Here is a 22,438-nt window from a genome sequence, read left to right as displayed (position 1 = left end):
TTATGTTAATTTCACACTGTTTTTACACTCAGATGCCGTGATCGTGTATGAACGCGGCATCTGAGCGGTTGTCATTGCACCTACTACTTACAAAAAAAATGCACTTCGTGCTAATCAGCTGAATCGAACTTTTGAAAAATTCGCTCATCTCTAACTGTAGTATTCAGGTTAAAATGCCTTGTTGGCACTCTACGATAAATAAGTGGGTTTTGGGTTGCAGTTTGGGCACTCTGTCTCAAAAAATTTCACCCATCACTGCATTATCACTTTAAAAAAACAACTATTTTGTTCATTTATTTTGCTTTTTCCTCCCCACCTTCCAAGGGCAATGACTTTTTTAATTTTCTGCTTGTTTTTTGTGGGGTCCAAGTTTATAAAAAAAAAAAATGATAAACAGCATGGGACGGTGTTATAATAAGAAAAAAAAAAAAAAGGTATACTCCCCATTCCAAAGCCTCTCCACTCCAGCACCACAGCTATGCTTCGTTTACATGAGTGACGTACCTGTACCTGCATAATGTGTGTGACTACTGCAGGCAATGACTGGCATCAGGTCTTGTGCCGTATACTTCTGGGGCCACTGATTTGCTGCAGTGGTCACATGCAGTATACAGGATGTCATTGCTGCAGCCAAGAACATGACATCATGGCTGCAGCAGTGGGGAGAATCTGAGACGATCTCAGAGACCTATCTAATTTAGGTGATCTGAAGACAATTTAACCACCTGCCATGTCAGAGGTTATAATTTTTCAGCTCTCAGACTTCTGCAAGTAATTGTCTTCCCTATAAATATATTTTCTTATAATTCAACGTTGTGCCAGTCCTGTTACTCCTCCTAGAAATCTATGAATAAATTGACAACTGGGTTTTCCAGATGAGAGGAGGGCATGTATCTGAACTGTCCAATCAATGCTGCCAGTTCAAGACCACGTGGGAAAGCACCCCTCTGACGAGGGGAATTGTAAGACCCAAATGACATTTTATTCACCAGTTTCTAGAAGGAAAAACAGAGGAACGGTATAACAGAAAGTTATAGGGAAAAATGTTCAAGAATAGTTATTTTGTGTGCAATACAAAAATGTACTAAAACAGATATAAGAGAGCTGTTGTGTCCTCTCTAAAAAGGACCTTTCAATTTTAACACTTTTCAACTCATAACCAATCAATCACACACCTCGACTGACGACATCCGCGATGCGTTCGCGTATTATTACTCCAAGTTTAATACCGCACAAGCGTACTCACCAGCAGACTCATGGGACCTGCTGTCGTCTTGGGGGGCAGGATATGCTCTCTGGTCCTACCATTGAATGGAAGGTGGTCCATGTCATAGTCTCTCTCCATAATAACAAGACGCTGTGCCCGGATGGGCTGTCAGCAGAATATGAATATATTCAAATTTACTGAATTCCATCTATCAGTGTGGATCCTTTGCAGAGGGGGTTTCATGAAGCACAGACCAAAGATAGACCCAATGGATATTGGGGCACATCAGCCAATCTCCTTCAGGAATGTCGATTATAAAATTCTGAAAAGGATCCTCAATGATAGACTTCACAAAGTTCTTTCTAAATTGTTGAAAATCTCCCAATTAGGCTTTGTGATAGGAAGACACTGAACCAGAGGGGTATGCACAGTTGTAACAGCAACGGTACAAGCACGCCAATCTAATTTTCCCAGTCTACTTTCAAGAAGGCTTTCAACTCCCTACGAATCATGATTTGGAAATTTTAGGGATCATTTTTGGCAATTCCTCCACTTAACGAGGTTGTGCCAAGTATAAAAGTTAGTCCACAGGATAGGGGATAAGTAACCGATTGTGGGGGTCTGACTGCTGTTATGTCATTTCTGTACTATTTCTATGAGAAAGTTATGGGTGTTACCAGTTGGGGTCTGACACTGGTCGGAACAACCGAGTCCTAAGATAAATGACATTTCATGTGGAATACAATCATTTGCTAAAACAGAGATGTCAGGACTGGCGACAGCTCCTCTTTTAATACACTTAGTTGTAGAATTTTTTTATTTTTATTCAAGCGTCACCTGTACTACAGCATTACATTTACATTATATTATATAGAGGTAATGCTGGGAAAGATCAGATTTTTCCCATCAAAGTTAGTATGCTTATTTCATCAGTCATTCTGTGTATGTTATTTGGGATCACGTAACTTTCTTTCCCATGTATGTGTCGCTATTCCTGTTCATTATTCTACGTATCGCATGTATGACTCCACTAGAAAAACAGAATTTAAAAATTGGAACTGATAAGGCACATCCTGCCTTCAGTGGTAAATGGGTAAAAATGTGCTGACTTCACATTTTCCTCTAAACAGGATATGTCCCCACTCCTGACACGTCTAAGTAAATACTCCATGAAATAACAATGCCGGAGAAGGTTCTCTTCTAACACAGTCTGACACTTGCAGAACTGATTAGACAATATCATACTGAATATGGATATTCCTTACCCCAACTGGTAATACAGAGTTATTAATCTATTCCAAATGCAGGAATAACAGAGGGACAATACAATTCACCATTATAAGAAAAGATGTTACGACATTGGAAATGCAATTTACTAAGGCTACTTTCACATTAGCGTTTTTTGTGGCTCCGTCGTCGATCTGCAAAAAAAGCTTCCATTACAATAATACAACCGTATGCATCCGTCATGAATGGATTCCATTGTATTATGTCTTCTATAGCCATGACGGATCCGTGATGAACACCACTGAAAGTCAAAGGGCGAGGGATCAGTTTTCTATTGTGTCAGAGAAAACGGACCCGTCCCCACTGACTTACATTGTGTGTCAGGACGGGTCCGTTTTGCTCCGCACCACATCGCGGACAGAAAAACGCTGCTTGCCGAGTTATTCTGTCCGCGATTGTAGAGCAACCAAACAGAACGGCGTGCATTCCATTTCGTTCAGTTCTGTCCCCATTGACAATGAATGGGGACAAAACTGAAGCGTTTTTATCTGCTATTGAGATCCTATGACGGATCTCAATAGCGGAATTGAAAACACTAATGTGAAAGTAGCCTAAAACTGACATGTCAGTTTACGAATTAATTCTTAATTATAATTTGTTTTTCAGCTATTGACACGTGAAGCTGTGGCTAGCTATACATTCACTTGTATACACATACAAGTGGTATCACAAGGCAGCCTTGTAGCTTTGCCACAATATCAGTGACTGATATAAAAATTAAAATCAGACATTATATAGTATATGGCAACCTCTTTCTAACAAAGCTAGAACCAGCCCTGTACCTCACATGGATCCAGAGATCTCCCCATTCATTGTTCCAATTGTTCTGCTAGATTTATCTAAAAGGTGTCTACTCAGGGGGTCATGTCCTTTCTACTGCAGCTCAGGGGACGTGTCCTTTCTGATGTAACTCTCTCTCTCTCTCTCTCTCTCTCTCTCTCTATAACTGCCACAGCTTCTAGCAGGCGATATGGCGGTGGCGATTGAAGAGTTAAAGTGAGCATGTGCAACCACCTCAGTGAGGTGGACAGAGAAGCAGGGAAAAGAACAAACAGCTGGCACTATACAAATGCATTTTATAGAATAACTCAGCAGTTATACTAAATCTTTAATTATATGCAATTACCAAAAGTATTCAGATCCAGGTGCTGTTTAAAAAAACATTAAATATTATTCATGGCACAACCCCTTTTGTAGACTTACCTTTTTGCAAAATCTGTGGTCACCGGAGATGGCGATGTTGCCCATTCTGTAGCTGACTTTGTGTCCTTATCAGGGACATTGCTTCTAAGTTTTCTCTCAATGTTGGCAGTACTTTTGTTGTCTGTGTTTAAAGGCACATCTGCTTCCTCAGAGGAACCGGTATTGGCACTATAAAGACTAAGGCGCCTTTTTATAACTCCAGGGACAACTCCACTTTCATCAGACTTCTTTACTTCACTAGAGGAACCATCATTTGAATCGGGGAGAAACTTTGAAGACTGGTTGTTGATATTTGTTGACATCTTCATAACATTTTCACCAACATCAGCTATTTCTTGTTGCTTGTTAGATGGCACTTCCTTGGCTTTGTCTTTATCGATGCGTGTAGAATATGCATGTCTTAAGGAAAATCCACTTACACCTGTTCTAGTGTCACTGGAGATGATTTTATCACCAGCCTGATCCCCTTCCTTGGCGCCTAGACTAGACTGTTCGTCCATGCTGCTGTTGGTTAGCGAATTTTTCCTAAAAGGTCTATTTTCCTTAGTTTCTTCAGAGGGACTTTCATTTTTGTTTCCATTGACTCTGCTTTCAAACAATGAGGTAAGATCTTCAGAAAGAGGCCTTCTGTTCCATTTTCTTGGTTCATCTGCTACTTTTTGGTCACTTACGGGCTCATTTGATCCTAGAAACACAGCAGATACTGGACGCCGTTTTTGCCTTAACTGATCTCTAACTGTTAAGCTATCAATGTTTTCAGGTTTAGTGTTTTCTACACTTTTATATCCAGGCTCTCTTGATTCATCCACACCTGAAAAGGTTCTTCTTGAGTAGACTGGGTAGACCGTTTCCTGTTGAGAAAGTTCAGGTTTCCTAGACATTATTGGGGGCTTAGATGTGACTTTCATATCCTCAGTTTGTGGAGTAGGCTTAGATTCACCAATAGTGTTTGTTAATGGGTGCCAACCTGGGGTGGTCTGTCTCCTACCCACTGCTGTTGAAGAAAACAATTCTGACTTATTGCCTTGGTCTTCATCTGTGTTTGCTTGAGGGGATGATGTGAAAATTCGACGACCTACTCTTTCACTTTCATTACTTTTTGTACTACCAGATAATGATATGCTGGTAGTGGCTTGAAATGGCACATCACTTTGTTGCTTCACATCTCCAGAGAAGGTAAAAGGCATTCCTGTTGACTTTCTGCTTTCTGGAGGTTTTTCTCTTGAAAAAGGCTTCGGCGAGGATCTTGGCCTTATTCCACTGTTAAACATGCTCATTGTTTTGGAAGGATTTGCTATGGTATCCTCAATAATTAGGGAGCCGGATATACCTGTGTCAGTGGACTTATTGCTGGCATCTGAAAGAGGACTAACAAATGTCCTAGATGGTTTAGCATCATTTAAAATGTCACTCCGTGTGCTTCTGGTTGACAGTTCTACCTTGGTAGACATAGTAGACATCAGTTACTTAATTTGTAACATTTTCAAACCAGGGAAGAGATCCGTGAATGATGCTGAAAAATAAAAATAAAAATGTTTTACAGATTTCATACTTCGTTATATGACTTATGACTATCAAAGTATAAGGCCCCTTTCACACGGGCAAGTATTCCGCGCGGATAAGATGCGCGAGTTGAACGCATTGCACCCGCACTGAATCCCGACCCTTTCATTTCCTTGGGGCTGTTCACATGAGCAGTGATTTTCACGCATCACTTGTGCGTTGCGTGAAAATCGCAGCATGCTCTATATTGTGCATTTTTCACGTAACGCAGGCCCCATAGAAATGAATGGGGTTGCGTCAAAATCGCAAGCATCCGCAAGCAAGTGCGGATGCGGTGCGATTTTCACGCACGGTTGCTAGGAGACTATCGGGATGGAGACTCTATCATTATTATTTTCCCTTATAACATGGTTATAAGGAAAAATAATAGCATTCTGAATACAGAATGCATAGTAAAATAGCACTGGAGGGGTTAAAAAAATATATATATTTAACTCACCTTAATCCACTTGATCGCGCAGCCGGCATCTCCTTCTGTCTTCATCTTAGCTGTGTGCAGTAACAGGACCTGTGGTGACGTCACTCCGGTCATCACATGGTCCATCACATGATCCATCACCATGGTAAAAGATCATGTGATGGACCATGTGATGACCGGAGTGACGTCACCACAGGTCCTGTTACTGCACACAGCTAAGATGAAGACAGAAGGAGATGCCGGCTGCGCGATCAAGTGGATTAAGGTGAGTAACCAAAAAAAATTATTTTATTTTTTAACCCCTCCAGCGCTATTTTACTATGCATTCTGTATTCAGAATGCTATTATTTTCCCTTATAACCATGTAAAGACGCCAGTGTGAAAGTAGCCTAAACTGTTTGAAGGTTTTCTAAGAGATGCTATCTTAGAGCATCTCAACGGAAATAAGCAAATAACGCCATATCAGCATAGCTTCATGAGGGATCGGTCATGCCAAACTAATTTAATCAGTTTCTATGAGGAGGTAAGTTCTAGACTTGACAGCGACGAATCAATGGATGTCGTATATCTGGACTTCTCCAAAGCATTTGGCACTGTACCACATAAAAGGTTAGTATATAAAATGAGAATGCTCGGACTGGGAGAAAACGTCTGTATGTGGGTAAGTAACTGGCTCAGTGATAGAAAACAGAGGGTGGTTATTAATGGTAAATACTCAGATTGGGTCACTGTCACTAGTGGGGTACCTTAGGGGTCATAATTGGGCCCTATTCTCTTCAATATATTTATTAATGATCTTGTAGAAGGCTTGCACAGTAAAATATCAATTTTCGCAGATGATACTGTGTAAAGTAATTAACACTGAAGAGGACAGTATACTACTACAGAGGGATCTGGATAGATTGGAGGCTTGGGCAGAGAAGTGGCAGATGAGGTTTAACACTGATAAATGTAAAGTTATGCACATGGGAAGGAATAATGCAAGTCACCCATACATACTAAATGGAAAAGGATCTAGGAATTTTGGTGAACCGCAAACTAAGCTGTAGAAACCAGTGTCAGGCAGCTGCTGCCAAGGCAAATAAGATAATGGGTTGCATCAAAAGGGGCATAGATGCCCGTGATAAGAACATAGTCCTGCCACTTTACACATCGCTAGTCAGACCACACATGGAGTACTGTGTACAGTTCTGGGCTCTTGTGAACAAGGCAGACCTAGCAGAGCTGGAGAAGGTCCAGAGGAGGGCAACTAAAGTAATAACTCGAAAGGGGCAACTACAGTACCCTGAAAGATTATCAAAATTAGGCTACTTTCACACTAGTGTTCGGGTGTCCGCTTGTGAGCTCCGTTTGAAGGGGCTCACAAGCGGCCCCGAACGCATCCGTCCAGCCCTAATGCATTCTGAGTGGATGCAGATCCGCTCAGAATGCATCAGTCTGGCAGCGTTCAGCCTCCGCTCCGCTCAGCAGGCGGACACCTGAACGCTGCTTGCAGCGTTCGGGTGTCCGCCAGGCCATGCGGAGGCAAGCGGATCCGTCCAGACTTACAATGTAAGTCAATGGGGACGGATCCGTTTGAAGATGACACAATATGGCTCAATCTTCAAACGGATTCGTCCCCCATTGACTTTCAATGTAAAGTCTGGACGGATCCGTTCAGGCTACTTTCACACTTAGAAATTTAACAATATAATGCAGACGGATCCGTTCTGAACGGAGCCACCGTCTGCATTATATGAGCGGATCCGTCTCAGACGGATCCGCTCTGAACGCAAGTGTGAAAGTAGCCTTAGGGTTATTCACTTTAGAAAAAAGACGACTGAGAGGAGATCTAATTACTATGTATAAATATATCAGGGGTCAGTACAGAGATCTCTCCCATCATCTATTTATCGCCAGCACTGCGTCTGGAGGAAAGAAGGTTTGTACACAAACATACTAGAAAAGGATTCTTTACGGTAAGAGCAGCGAGACTATGGAACTCTCTGCCTGAGGAGGTGGTGATGGTGAGTACAATAAAGGAATTCAAGAGGGGCCTGGATGTATTTCTAGAGCGTAATAATATTACAGGCTATAGCTACTAGAGAGGGGACGTTGATCCAGGAAGTTATTCTGATTGCCTGATTGGAGTCAGGAAGGAATTTTTTATTCCCCCTAAAGTGGGGAAAATTGGCTTCTACCTCATAGTTTTGTTTTGCCTTCCTCTGGATCAACTTGCAGGATAACAGGCCGAACTGGATGGACAAGTGTCTTTTTTCAGCCTTATATACTATGTTACTATGCTACCAATCAGGCAGTATATGAGCTGACTGGAACATTTAAGGGGACGACTTTTACTTCTATGAAAGGGGCGAGTTGTTGATGTTGCAGTTATAATCACCCCTGTGGCTAAAAGGAACACTTCCATCATGACACAAATGTTTACTGACACCTAGATCATAAAGATTTTGGGTTTCTTCAGTTCAGTATATACGGTACGTGAAGATATGATCATGTATGTATATACCCATAAGTGGCATGTATAAACCATGGACACGCCGAACTTTCATTTTTAGGAGTTTTGTGCGTCTATAACATTTATCCATATCCATACGTGGATTCGTACGCATTTATTACACAATGTTTTGAGGCACAATTTCATAAAGTGTCCATTTATAAAGGGCTGGGTGGGGCATTTTCCCAATGTGCAAGCTTTCTACTTTCAGAAAATGTATGGGTATGGGGGTATAACATGATATTTGGTTTTACCTGCATTTATCAAAAGAGTGGCAATAATTCAAAGACTTGTGTGAGTACCACAAAAATCAAGAGAGGTCTTTGGCTTTTAAATTTGAACAAAAATGTTCCCATTCACTGACAGCAAGAAGCCATATTCAATTGAAACACAAAATCATGTTTTGTGTTTTAGGTTACAATGAATGACCTTTATTAGCATGAAATTGGAAACCCACTTTAAAGGGAACCTGTCAGAAACTTCAGCCATGTCGCTGCAGGTCCCATTACAGTAAATCAAACACGTTTCCAGTAAAACTCTCAGCAGTTCCATCTTAAAAATGCATAACTTTAAAAAAGTACCTACCTTTAAGTAAATGTAGTCCATAGAGTCACCGCTGTGAACCAGTCTGTCTTAATTTGGTTAACATTCTCCTACCAAGAGTTTTCAGCAGCCAATGCAGTTTACCTACTAGAAGGGTGTCAAACTAAAATGAGGGGGGTTCACAGCGGTGACTATGGCATTGCTGTCAGACGTCCCAATGGCTCCATGGACCACATTTGCAACAACACAGGAACTTTTTCAAAGTTAAATATCTCGAAAATGGCACTGCTAACAGTTTTCACAGTGGGCATGTTTGATATCACTGTAACGGCGCCATGCCATTAGTTTAAGGAGATACCCCATCTCGTTGACACCCGCGACTCCCGCCTATCAGCTGTAAGAGAAGGCAGCGGTGCTCACAGTAGCGCTGGGGCCTTCTCTCAGCCCAACAAGCACAGCGCCGTACATTGTATATTATACATGCTTGGTATTGCAGCTCAGCCCCATTCATTTCAATGGGGCTGAGCTGCGCCTGGGCCATGTGACTAATGAACATGACGTCAGATGGCCTAGGGAAAGCGGCGAGATGGACACTGCCTTCTTAAACAGCTGATTGGCCGGGGTCCCGGGTGTCAGACCCCACCACTCAAATACTGATGACCTATCCAGAGGTTGCCAGTAAAAAATACAATCGGAAAACCCTTTTAACAATTCCAAAGTGGCAGATCTGTTGTAGAAGCTTTTGCCACTGTCCCATAGATCTGAATAGGCCTTGCAGAAATCACCCCCAACATTAACCCATGTGCTTGCTGGCAAAATAAAGTCAGATGAATGAAACACATTTTCAAATACAGAATTTTTTGAATCCACGCCCTGATAAAAACCTGTATAAACACTACTATAGTGTGTATTTATTTCAAGGTAGAGAAATATATTCCCATTCTATGATATCCAACATTTTGATAACTATAAAAAGTGCCTATTTATTTAAAAAAAGGTAAAAGGTTGGAGAATAATATGGTTACTACTGAAGGACTGGTAATAAGGGGTCCTACTTCTGAGAGCTTCCGCAATCAGCCGGTAGAACCAGTAGAACCACTTTCTCAGCACTCAGTTTCTCTGTAGCGTGACTGCAAAAAAAATAAAAAATACAAAAAGCAAAGCCGGGAGCTCTCGGGTGTCAATGTGAGCAGACACCCCCGCCCAACACACACACCTCCTCCAGACCCAACTGGGCTCATGGACAGGAGCTATCCAGACAAAAACAAAAAAAACTGAGCATGCTAAAGACGAAAAACATACAGAAAATGCAACAATCCTCAAGCTATTAAAAAACACGCCTTGATTGGAGTTTATTTTATTAAGTGCCATTTTTACAAGTTCACTTATTGAGGCAACATTGCACTGCCTGTAAACAGCCAAATACTGTAATTCACAGTATATTATTACCAATGTGAATGTAATAAACACATCAAGCACACTAACTGTCTTCAATCAGAATGCACATAAGGCTAAAGTACAGATGGAAACATGAAAAGGCCACACCTAGAACAGCAGTACATAGAGTACATCAGAGAAGATGCATAAATCCACACTGTAAACTGCAGGTTACCAAGACCTAAAGAAAGGCTTCGTGCAGGTTTGCTGCTATTTTTTCAATTGCTACATTCCAAAAAAGTAGATTTTAAAACAGATTTGAAAGGGGCTGTCCAGGATATGTGTTTTTCAATTGATCTCCAGTGAGCGAGACCTGTGAAGAAACCCATACTTACCTGCTCCCCACCACTTGGTTCCATTAATCTGGCTTCCAGGCGGTCTTCACTCAACTTTCAGTCCCTAGCTTTAACTTGCTTGAGGACACATCACCACTGAGATCGTTTATTGGCTGCAGCTGCGCAAGTGAGCCCACCTGTGCAGGAAGCTGACAGAAGGGGACTGAAAGTTCATTCAAGACAGCCAGGGAGGTGGAACCGCGCAGCGATGAGTAGCTAAAAGGGATGAGCGAATTTCTTGTTATGAAATTAGTTTGCGCTTCGTTTGGTGGTAAAAGCAAAATTGCTTTATGGATTCAGTTACCACTGACCATAAGGCAATTCTATGACGGAATGTATAACGGAATCCCTTTAGAGGCATTCCGTTATAATAGAAGTCTATGGCTTGCATAACGGCTCCGTCCCGTTTCTGCTATGCAGGAGAGGACTCCCCTGCATAACTGAAACGGGACGGATCCGTTTTGCAGGCCAGACTTCTATTATGACGGAATGAATAATGAATGCCTCTAAAGGCACTCCGTTATAGAATTGTGTTATGGTCCGTTGTAACAGAATCCAAAACGCAAATTCTGCTTTTACCACTGAATGAGGCGCAAACGAATTTCGAAATATCAAATTCGCTCATCTCTAGTAGCTGAGTATGGATTTCTTAACAGGTCCTGCTGGCTGGGAAGGGAAGGGGGGGGGGGGGGGTAAATAAATGTGGTCAATGCCTTAGGGGGAAAAAAGTTCCATTCAGAGCTTTTAGAAACCAGTAACCATAGTGTAGGTACTCTATGTGCTGCCACATGGTGTCCGTAATACAGTAAGAAATGCAGCATTCAATTAAATGAATAGAAGAAAATAAAAACCTCCATAGATTTCTGTTGGTGCCATAATACAGATCCATACGGCAGCCACATCCAATACGTCTTATGGTGCTGGAGATCTGCACTACTGACAAAAATGATCATTCTAAAAGGTACACATGTAATCAACCATCACAAATTCATCTCTCAAAAAATACACCATATGCCAGCATCTTACTTTCATCAATCAATAATATGTAGTGGTAGGCATCTATGATCCTGAAACATATTGGCTGCATTTTCTAAATTGGTTTCAGTGCATTATTTGTAATGGTAATTGATTTTCTCTCCTATTTCTGAGAAATTCAATCATGTTTAGTGTATCTATAATAAAGCTTCCCATGTAAAAGAACGGATGTGCCTCTGACATAAATAAAGAGGCTGCATGGTAGATGAAAGAGGGCAAGGATAGTAAATGCATCCAGGGATCAATGAAAAAACAGATCAGACTTAAAGTGCACCTAAACTTTTATTTTATTTGTCATAGTTCAATAGTATAGGAGATAATAGTGAACTTTGTAATATACTTTATTAAAGAAATGTGATTGTTTCTATACTTCTCCCCCCTCCCCACTGGTTACGGTCCCACGAATTAACTGATCAAATCCATACAAGAGTCCGTACACAAGAGAAATCAGGTTACAGTAGACATAGCAGAGAAACCAGAGGGGGCTACAGCAGTACAAGTGAGAGATTCATTTCGCCCCAGAGTTGGATAATGTTTCACTTGATAATCCTGCTCTGGGGAGAGCTAAATTGATCAGTAGTAGCTGTAGCCACATCTGGTCTCTCTCGTCATCGGCCTCCCACCCTCCCTATATATTTCAATAGGCTGCACACACATTTTTTACTGATGACCTATCCTCCGGTGGGGGTCTGACACCCAGGACCCTGCCAATCAGCTGTTTGAGAAGGCACTCTCAGGAATAAGGACCGCCTTATCCCTAGTTATTATAATGTTTGCTGTGATGTTATATGTTTTATGGTTATATGTCGCAGTGTAACATATTCCAGTGTGTATTTATGTGTCTGTATTTGTATGGCCAGCAGCCATTTATGAATTGGTTAAGGCTGCATAAAAAGAGTCGAGCTGTCTGCCTCATACCTGGAAAACAGCCAAACTGCTCCCCGGGATGTAGTTAGCACAGAGCTGCTAACGAGGATGGGCCCGTTTGCTGGTCACATCTCAGGACAAGGGACTGCAGACTCTCCGGCACCTTTTGTCAGCAAGGGGCAGAATGAACAATAATTTGTAATCCTTCACAACTTGTTCAGGAGGGGGCGGATGTCCCCAAAATCCAGCTCATCACGTCTGGTATGATGGGGGCATCGCATGGACACCAGACATGGCGTATAAACTCGCCTTCATCTTCTCAATAGAAGGATCTCACCTTCCGAGCGTCCTGGACATATCGCGTTTGATAAGCCAGGACTCGGAACGGTGAGATATGAATTATGAAGAAGGGCTGGGGGCTGTATCTTCACTAGGGCAACTGGGAAAATATATTTTGGATATTTTCATACCTGTTCCCTAGATGGCCAGGGGGTCAGGTTGCATGTATAATGAGGCCCAGCCCAGAGGGGCTGATTCAGAAGTGTGAAAACACAAACACATACGGTCGTGTGGATGTAGCCTTACACAAAGAATGCTATCAAATCACTGATAACACCTCAGTGTACAGCCATCAGTGACTGACAGCTGTCTCTGTATACACAGTTACACAGGGAATGCTATAAGTTCCCCATGTACATCTGAAGCCAGAAATAGCAGAGATTTAAGTCTATAAATGACAAGTTTTACTGAATCTCTTCAAATAAAACATTGAGATTGATTGAGATTGAGATTGAGATATATATATATATATATATATATATATATATATATATATATATATATATATATATATATATATATCTCAATCTGCTCAGCTCCTCCTGCTCTATAACATGCTGCCTGCAGATTGCACTGCATTTTGTGGTGACAGGTCGTTTTCAATGCAAGTGCATTTACTGATGCCATGTATAAAAACTATAACAGAGGCAAAAGGAAAAAGCAAAACCTCTCCAGGCAATCTATCAGGTGCCAGGATTCTGAACTATTTTTAAACCTGACCCTATTGTGTTTTAATTCTACAGCCTAAGCTTTTATATTATGCAAAGGAAAAGGAAAGAAAACAAAATGTCTATGACTCTTTCCGTCATGTTCCAAATGAACAACGTGTGCCATTAAAAAAATAAGAATAATAAAGAGCAACAAAAAATTATGCATTTTATCTGAGAGAGGCTGTTCAGATTTTCAAAAAATACTAAAATCAAGGAATGTGGTAAAATAAAGAAGTTACACTCAACTGGTAACTCCCCTGCCAGTCTGTTTACTTCACATTTATTATATAAATAATAAATGTGATGTCTTGCCGTGAGCTAGCCAATTGTATATTTTCTTGCGTATATTCTGAGACCTTGTGGTAGGCCGAGCTCCGGAGCGCTAGTACCTGGTGAGCCTACCCATTTTTGAATCCAGTCTGTTTACCTGCCTACAGAGCTGACGTGCTGTAAATGTTTATGGGACCAGTGATACCTGATGAGGTGTGCTTCCCCATCTTATGCCTACTAAACTGTCAAATTTTCTTAAATTTCAGAGATCCCCATAAAAATGTGATTTGACGAGATGTTATATTTTTACAAACTCACTGCAAGTGATGGTAAAAATGCTAGGACTGTTTATAGATCTGTTTCTCCTTGACACAGTCATTGACTTTTAGCACCACCATATCTTTATAAGTTTATTATATACTAAGAAATATTTGCTGGGAGGAAATGTAGAGATCACTGACAGTGAACTTTAGATTGTAACACGGTGTGGGTGTGTGGAGCAGAGCATTAATCACTTACTGAAAGGGCAATTCTACAGATAAAGTAAGAGCCTCAACTGGTTAGATAACATGTTTGGTCTGCTGACTGGAGCTTCAAACTTGCATAAAGAATGAGAATACAACACATGTACTACACCCATACAGGTGCGATAGACACATACCGATCAGTCATAGCTAAGCTAAACCTGTCCAACCTTGTGTACATCACCTCATGCCACCTAAACAGGTCTGACCCTTCACGGCATGGACTCTACACGAGCTTTAGAAGTCCCCTGCAGTATCTAGTACAAAGATGTCAATGGCAAGGGGCTGTGCAGGGGTTTTATATTGATGGATAGGTCATCATTCAATATAAAACCCTGTACAACTCTGTTAAATCCTGTAAATGGGAAGATGGGGCCTCCATTGACTGGAATTGTTTTTACTACACATCCCACGGATGCTCAATATGGATGAAATCGGGGCAAATTGGCGGTCAACATTAATCACTTCTTGAAAAGTCAATTCTATAGTATGAGCCTCAACTGGTTAGAGAATGTTTGGTCTGGTGAATGGAGCTTCAAACTTGCATGAGGAATGAGAATACAACACGTGCACTACACCCATACAGGTGTGATAGACACATACCGTTCAATTAAAGTAAAGCACCGGTCCAATATTGTGTTCATCACCTCATGCCACCAGAACAGTTCTGACCTATGAAGGCAAGGACTCCACAAGAGCTCTAAAGGTGCCCAGCAGTATCCAGCACAAAGATGTTAGCAACAGATCCTTTAAAGGGCTTCTCTCATTTTTCAGCAAGTCCCCACAGCCTACCTCTGTAAACAGAATATTCATACTTACCTGCTCCCTGACGCTCTGGTCCACCACTGTGTCCATGTTCCAGTCCCTGGTTAGTTTTCTTCTGTGCTGCATAGGCATGGTCACATGCTCCAGCGCAGCCAACGACTGGCTTCGGTGGTGATGAGCTGCTACTGGCCATATCACTGCTGTAGCCAGTCATTGGTTACAGCAGAACAAGTGACCATGCAGCACAGGAAGAAAACACGCTGGAGACCAGAACATGGACACAGCAGAGGACTGGAGCGGCAGGGAGCAGGTAAGTATGAATCTTCTGTTTACGGAGGCAGGCTGTGTGCACTTGCTTAAAAATAAGTATTTAATAAGTAAATTGCAAGGTAGGACCTCCATGATTCAGACTTGCTTTTCCAGCACATCCCACCTGTTTGTGACCATACTGAGATCTGAGAAATTTGAAAGCCAAGTTAACATCTTTATCCATGATAGAAATGCCAATTATTTTCCACAATTACGAGGCCACGGAACACGAAGGATGGATGCGGACAGCACATGGTGTGCTGAGGCCCCATTGAAATGAATGGGTCTGCATCCGTTCCACAAAATTGCAGGACGGATTCAGACACTAATATACAGGCGTCTGAATGAGCCTTAATAGCCCGAGTATATTGTGATCAGCTCACAAACTGCAGGTTGCACAACCTGGAGAACTCTCTGAACTTTAAGCAAGTGAGGTGTGGTGAAGAATGCTTAATGGAGCTCCACATGACTCACTAACCTTGACAACAAAAGAGACTTGCACTTGTCAGGTAATATAAACAGCAGACAAATATGACCGCCACTAATAAAGGCCCTTCTTCTGTACTTGATCCCATGATGGGCTCAGCAAGTTCCCAATCATTACCATGTGGAAACATGACCAGTAAACGCATAAAGATCAACACCTCATATAAACAGAGATGTGCTGCTGACAATGAAGAATGATCGCATTAATGATCTTTGGTCCTGCACGGCATCAGTGATCAGTAATGGAGCACCGATGGACTTGCCATATTGTTGCAAAAAAGGAAAATCAGCAGACTATCTGCCCCTAAACAAGTGCTGATCAAAGAATTATTAGATCAATCAAAACTCATTTAGTACAGACCCTTGTACTGTACAGGGATGAATGATCGTTAGTACAGAAGTTCACTCCCATACTGTCGACATTTAAAGTATAACTGTCATATTTTTTGGGGGAGTATTGGATTGGATTGTGGTGATTAATATCTCCTTGGTGGCCCTATTTCAATTTTTCACTGTGTATTCAATTACCCCTTAATTCCACAGTTTTGCTCCCTGTACTGCCTATTTTTACCTGTGCTTAAAATCAGGTTGCTAGGCATGGTCCGTCTATGTGTCGAAGAACGGAGGACGCAGAAGCAGGCAGCATGCAAGGTCAGATTACTGACAGCCAGGGACTGTAGGTAAATGATTAAAGCCAGGTCCTCCCCAGCAGCTGATAACAGTGCCTGGGCTGTGTGCACTTCTCCCTGTCCCTGCACTTGGCAGACGCTCCCTCACTCAGCAGAGCTGGAGAAGTAGAGTTGGTGCAGCGCAGACCAGGGAAGGGAGATCTGCCGTCTGCTCAGTGTATAAATGACAGCAACATGTGGTAAGAGGACCCCTTTGTGCTGCAGGAGATTAACGCTTTAGGGGGAGGACTGTGGTTACTGACACTTTTGGGGGGCTATTGTTACTGGCTAGTCAGGGCAGACGGGATTAGCCTCAGGTTAAAGGCAGTGGCGGCCATCTTAACTGAATAGTGAAATTGCAGTTTAAGGGCTCTTTCACACTTGCGTTCTTTTCTTCTTTTAAGCGGGAGCAAGGACACTAGCTACTGTATGTTTTTATGGTCTTCACACAGGGCTTCCATCAGGGAAGTACTGGCGGTACTGCAGTTAGGGGCCCCGGGCCCAGCCACATCAGCGGCCTCGGGCCCAGCCACATCAGCGGCCTCATTAGTATTCACTTCAGTGCTGGATATGGGGTGGACAGAGCAGGTAACTGCAATGCTGCGGTCATTCTCTTCAACGGGAACAGCACTGCAGTTACCAGATCCAGCGGCGGAGGTACAAGATAACAGGTAACCGGCAGGGGTACAGGGTGTCAGACAATGATGGCCACCAATATCAAAATCGAGGACAACTCATTTTAAGGGAAACTCTCAGCACATCTGTACCTATGATACTGTCCGCGTTTTTTCTTTGTATATGCAAATGAGCCTCATCCAGAGGCTCTGCTCTTTCTGCATCTGCAATACCCCCGTTGCTTCTAGAGGCTCGTGTACATATACTAAAACTTTATTTTTCTCAGCAATGCGGGCACATATGGACATGGGACCAACACAGATGCCTTTAGCTGCCAAGTGCACATGTAAGGCTACTTTCACACTAGCGTTCATAGGTCCGTTCGTGAGCTCCGTTTGAAGGAGCTCACGAGCGGACCCGAACGCCTCCGTCCAGCCCTGATGCAGTCTGAATGGAGCGGATCCGCTCAGACTGCATCAGTCTGGCGGCGTTCAGCCTCCGCTCCGCTCGCCTCCGCACGGACAGGCGGACAGCTGAACGCTGCTTGCAGCGTTCAGCTGTCCGCCTGGCCGTGCGGAGGCGAGCGGATCCGTTCAGACTTACAATGTAAGTCAATGGGAACGGATCCGCTTGAAGATGACACCATATGGCTCAATCTTCAAGCGGATCCGTCCCCCATTGACTTTACATTGAAAGTCTGAACGGATCCGCTCAGTTATTAATTAATTTATTAATGCAGACGGATCCGTACTGAACGGAGCCTCCGTCTGCATTAATATGATCGGATCCGTTCAGAACGGATCCGATCGAACGCTAGTGTGAAAGTAGCCTAACAGGTCAGCCAGTTTCATAGGAACACATCTACTGACAGACGCCCTTTAAGGGTGCAGTCACAAATATTTTTTTCCGTTGTATTTTTGACTTGTAAAAAACACATTGAAATGTATGCATTGTGACAAACTAATTTGCTGTGGTGTTTTGAAGTGCATTTGCATTTTTCAGATGTTTTATTTTCCCATAGAGAGGTCTCTGGGAAAACACCTGAAAAAAGCCAAAACCAGAGAACCCTGTCATTCAACTAAACACCAAGAGAGCAGAAATGACAAGGAAAAGAGGAGCTGTCACTTCTCCTGACTAGTCTGTTTTAGTAACTACTTACATTCCCCATGTAATAACAATTCTGGAGCATTTCTTCTTATGACTCTATGATGTGTCATTCCTTCATTATTCCTGCCGGACGTTATGAATGAATTGCTAGGAGTCTGCAATAAAGGTCCATCTGGGTGTTACCAGTTTGGGGGGGGGGGGGGGGGGGGTGTCATGCACAATCTGACACTGGTAGCACTGACTGGATAATATTACACTGTGCAGGACACACCCCTAACTGGTAACACCCATGCGGACCTCGACTGCCAACAGCTACTCATTTATTCATAACTTCTAGCAGGAATAATAAATAAAATGGTACATAAGAATAGATACTCCAGAATTGTTATTAGGTGCCTTCACACGCAGCCGAAAATTCAGCAACTGAAAAGCATCCACCTTAGGCCTCTTTCACACTACAGTTTTTTGCGTTCCGTATACGGTCCGTTTTTTGCGTTCCGTATACGGTCCGTATACGGAACCATTCATTTCAATGGTTCCGCAAAAAAACGGAATGTGTTCCGTATGCATTCCGTTTCCGTATTTCCGTTTTTCCGTTCCGTTGAAAAGATAGAACATGTCCTATATTTGGCCGAGAATCACAGTCCGTGGCTCCATTCAAGTCAATGGGGCCGCAAAAAAAAACGGAACACATACGGAAATGCATCCGTATGTCTTCCGTATCCGTTCCGTTTTTTGCGGAACCATCAATTGAAAATGTTATGCCCAGCCCAATTTTTAATATGAAATTACTGTATACTGTATTTGCCATACGGAAAAACGGAACGGAACAACGGAACGGAAACGGAACCACAACGGAAGCAAAAAACGGAACAACGGATCCGTGAAAAACGGAACGCAAAACACTGAATGCAACATACTGTAGTGTGAAAGAGGCCTTAATGGAGCTTGCAGAGATCCATGTGCGTGCTGCCCCAATCAAATGAATCGAACTGATTTTCAGTTGCAGAATTATCTGGCGCGTGTGAAGGAGCCCTTACATGGAGAATATAAGTCGTTACTAAAACAGATACCGGTAAGTCGGGAGAGGTGACAGGTTCACTATAAACTGATGCTACAAAGAAGCAGCATTTGATCATTTCCAATTGGCCAGCATGTAACATGTGGCAGTATCATTTTTTTTTTTTGTTAAAATATATATATTTTTTTAATTATAGACAAAAAATTTATTGGGAATTAGAAAAAAGATAATCACCCTAACAGGTGTCTGCAAAGATTTTTGGATCCAGGTTTATACTATGGAATAAACTGCTTTGGTAAGATGGTGTGTAGATGGTGTATATTTCCCATTAGAATATGGTTTTGACAGATGACAAACCCCTAAAAACGACACAAAAAATGTAAGCTTGATTGACTGCCGCCCAGTGATTCACACACTATATATCAGCCCCAAAGAAAAACAAATTAAAGCGAATGAACTCCGTCTCACATGCGCGGTCACACGACTACTCAGAGTTGGCACTGGCATCATGAGCAACAGGTAGGTTGGACGTCACTAAAGTTAGCCCTGGCTCAAACAGTGCATAGCAAAAAAGAGCGTGGCCTACAAGGAAACAAAGGCGTATAAAGCAAAGACTTTCCTAAGTCGTTCTTGCATTTTGCTTATCCTGCAGAGACAAAAACTCAGCTGAACGAACTCCGCCGCCAGGTCTGTTTGGATAGTAATCCACATCACTGGCAATGTTTTTTCACCTGCACACTGAGAAGCACTATCCCTCCACTCCCAGGCAGGATACAAGTGCTGCATGTAGGGGCGGTACAATGCTGTGCGACCTTCTAGTGAACCAGGACATGTTAGGATGAACTACAAGCAGAATTGACATATTTGCTTTAAATGTGTCTGTTCACATTTCAGTATTTTTTTTATTGAACGTGGGTCAGGATTTTTTTTTTACGGAGACATGCACTACTTCGGATCCGGGATGCGACCCAAGCACGCCCATTGAAGTCTACGGGTCTGTGAAAATCACGGACACAACACAGATGGCATCGGAAGACAGATCACGTCTGTGAATTACAGATGACACACAGAGGGAAAAAAACGGATACACGGACCAACGACGGATCCTTCACGGACAATGCAAGGATGCTTTTTTTCAGGGACGTGACACGGTAAGGCCCCTTTCACACGGGCGAGTTTTCCGTGCGGGTGCGATCCGTGCGGCGAATGTATGGCACCCGCACTAAATCCTGACCCATTCATTTCTATGGGGCTGTGCACATGAGCGATGTTTTTAACGCATCACTTGTGCGTTCAGTTGAAATCGCAGCATGCTCTATATTTTCCGATTTTGACGTGACGCAGGCCCCATAGAAGTGAATGGGGTGTGTGAAAATCGGATGGCATCCGCAAGCAAGTACCGATGCCGTGCGATTTGCACGCATGGTTGCTAGGAGACCATCGGGATGGAGACCCGATCATTATTATTTTCCCTTATAACATGGTTATAAGGGAAAATAATAGCGCTGGTTTACTATGCATTCTGTATTCAGAATGCTATTATTTTCCCTTATAACCATGTTATAAGGGAAAATAATACAATCTTCAGAACATCAATCCCAAGCCCGAACTTCTATGAAGAAGTTCGGGTTTGGGTACCAAACATGCGCGATTTTTCTCACGCGAGTGCAACGCATGACAATGTTTTGCACTTGCGCAGAAAAAAATCGCGCATTTTCCCGCAACGCACCCGGCTCTTATCCGGGCAAAAAAACTCACGCCCGTGTGAAAGAGGCCTAAGGGTGCCTTCACACGCTGCCGATTTTGTTGCAGGAGTTTCCACGGGTAAAAAAAAATGTTCAATTCGTTTGAATGGGGTGGCAACACATGGATTTCTTGAATCCCCACTGAGGTGAAAGGAGCTGATTTTCAATTGCAGAAATTTCGGGATCAAAATCCACAGCGTGTGAAGTGCACCCTTAGTCCAGCTGCATATGTTGCGGAATACGTGCGTAGTACAGTACCAGCAAACAGTATGGACGCTTTGCAGATTTTTTTCAGTATGGAAATTGCTTTTCAAACCCACAGAATGTCAATTAAGTTTGCAGTTTTAGCTGCAGATTTCATCCTTTTACAATGAACCAAAAAACGCTGTTAGAAATTTCATAATTTGGTGCAGATATGGAGCAGAAACCCACATAAAGCCGCTTGGAAATTAGCATTAGCGCTAATATTTATACCCTTCATAGGGTCTCAATACCGGAAAAAAAGGCTTCATGGGGACAAAACGTAACTGAACTGAACATACCGGAATGTATTTTTGCTGCGGTTTGCTTTCCATCCTGGAATGCAAAGCAAGACGGATCCGTCCCCTATTGACTATCAATGGAGTTCATGACGGATCTGTTACAGATAATACAACCAGATCTGTTCATAACGGATGCAGATGGTTGTATTATCAGTTACGGAAGCGTTTTTGCTGAACCCTGCCGGATCCAGTAGAAATGCTAGTGTGAAAGTAGTCTGCAGTCAGGTTTCTGCACACAGTTTTTAAAGATAAAACCAGAAGTGGATGGAAACAAGGGGAAAAGTTGTTTCTGTCCGTTATACTCTCTCCTTTTATAATCCTGATTTTGGCTGACTGTGTGCCGGACCCTTAAGGATGAATGAATCAAATCTAATAAATTCATTTGTCTCATTGGCAAAAGTTCTTCACCAGCCCCTCACAGGTAAAGAAGCCCCCCACATGCCCAGACCTGATAACCTGGTGTCTGAGCAGCTTCTCAATGTAGTGACACAAAATCTCTGCTTCTGCTACTGGAGCAGTGACTGCGCATGCGTCACTGCACTTCCAGGTAGAGGCACATGAACAGTTGCTGCTGCCGAAGCAGAGCCTCAGTGCGTATGCCGATACTTAGAGACGTCATCACCCGTGGAGATTAAGAACTTTTGATGGAGCCGATTTGCTCATCTGTAGACTGTATATCGCCAGTATATTCCATCACTATCAAATCAGTTTAAAACCAATCCTGTCACAGTGCTAATGGGGGTCTCACAAGTCGAGAGGTGATGGTATAGTTTAGCAATATGCCATGACTTCAACATATAGGAATAACCCTTTAAAAATGAACTATTAAGAAGGGGACACCAAACAGACAAAAAAGTGAGCCCTGCATATTAGCATAGACAAAGCACACATTTGCCAGTTACTACTTATGAACAAATCTATATGCATGAACAGACAGCTAATGTAACT

The 22,438-nt window shown here is 42.6% G+C and overlaps 1 protein-coding gene across 3 annotated transcripts in view; it reads right to left on the bottom strand.

Moving 5' to 3' along the window:
* The window catches only part of KIAA1671 (KIAA1671 ortholog), a 173,420-nt gene that overhangs the window by 122,023 nt on the left and 28,959 nt on the right, over nucleotides 1–22,438 (bottom strand). For all 3 annotated transcript variants that reach the window (XM_044275376.1, XM_044275378.1, XM_044275377.1), the window contains exon 2: nucleotides 3,698–5,210. In XM_044275376.1, the coding sequence (XP_044131311.1) occupies nucleotides 3,698–5,157 (1,460 nt within the window). In that variant the 5' untranslated portion in view covers nucleotides 5,158–5,210. The remainder of the gene's footprint in view (nucleotides 1–3,697; nucleotides 5,211–22,438) is intronic.

This window comes from Bufo gargarizans, chromosome 1, assembly GCF_014858855.1.
Source record: "Bufo gargarizans isolate SCDJY-AF-19 chromosome 1, ASM1485885v1, whole genome shotgun sequence".
NCBI lineage: Eukaryota > Metazoa > Chordata > Amphibia > Anura > Bufonidae > Bufo > Bufo gargarizans.
This window is presented reverse-complemented; position numbering and strand designations above follow the sequence as displayed.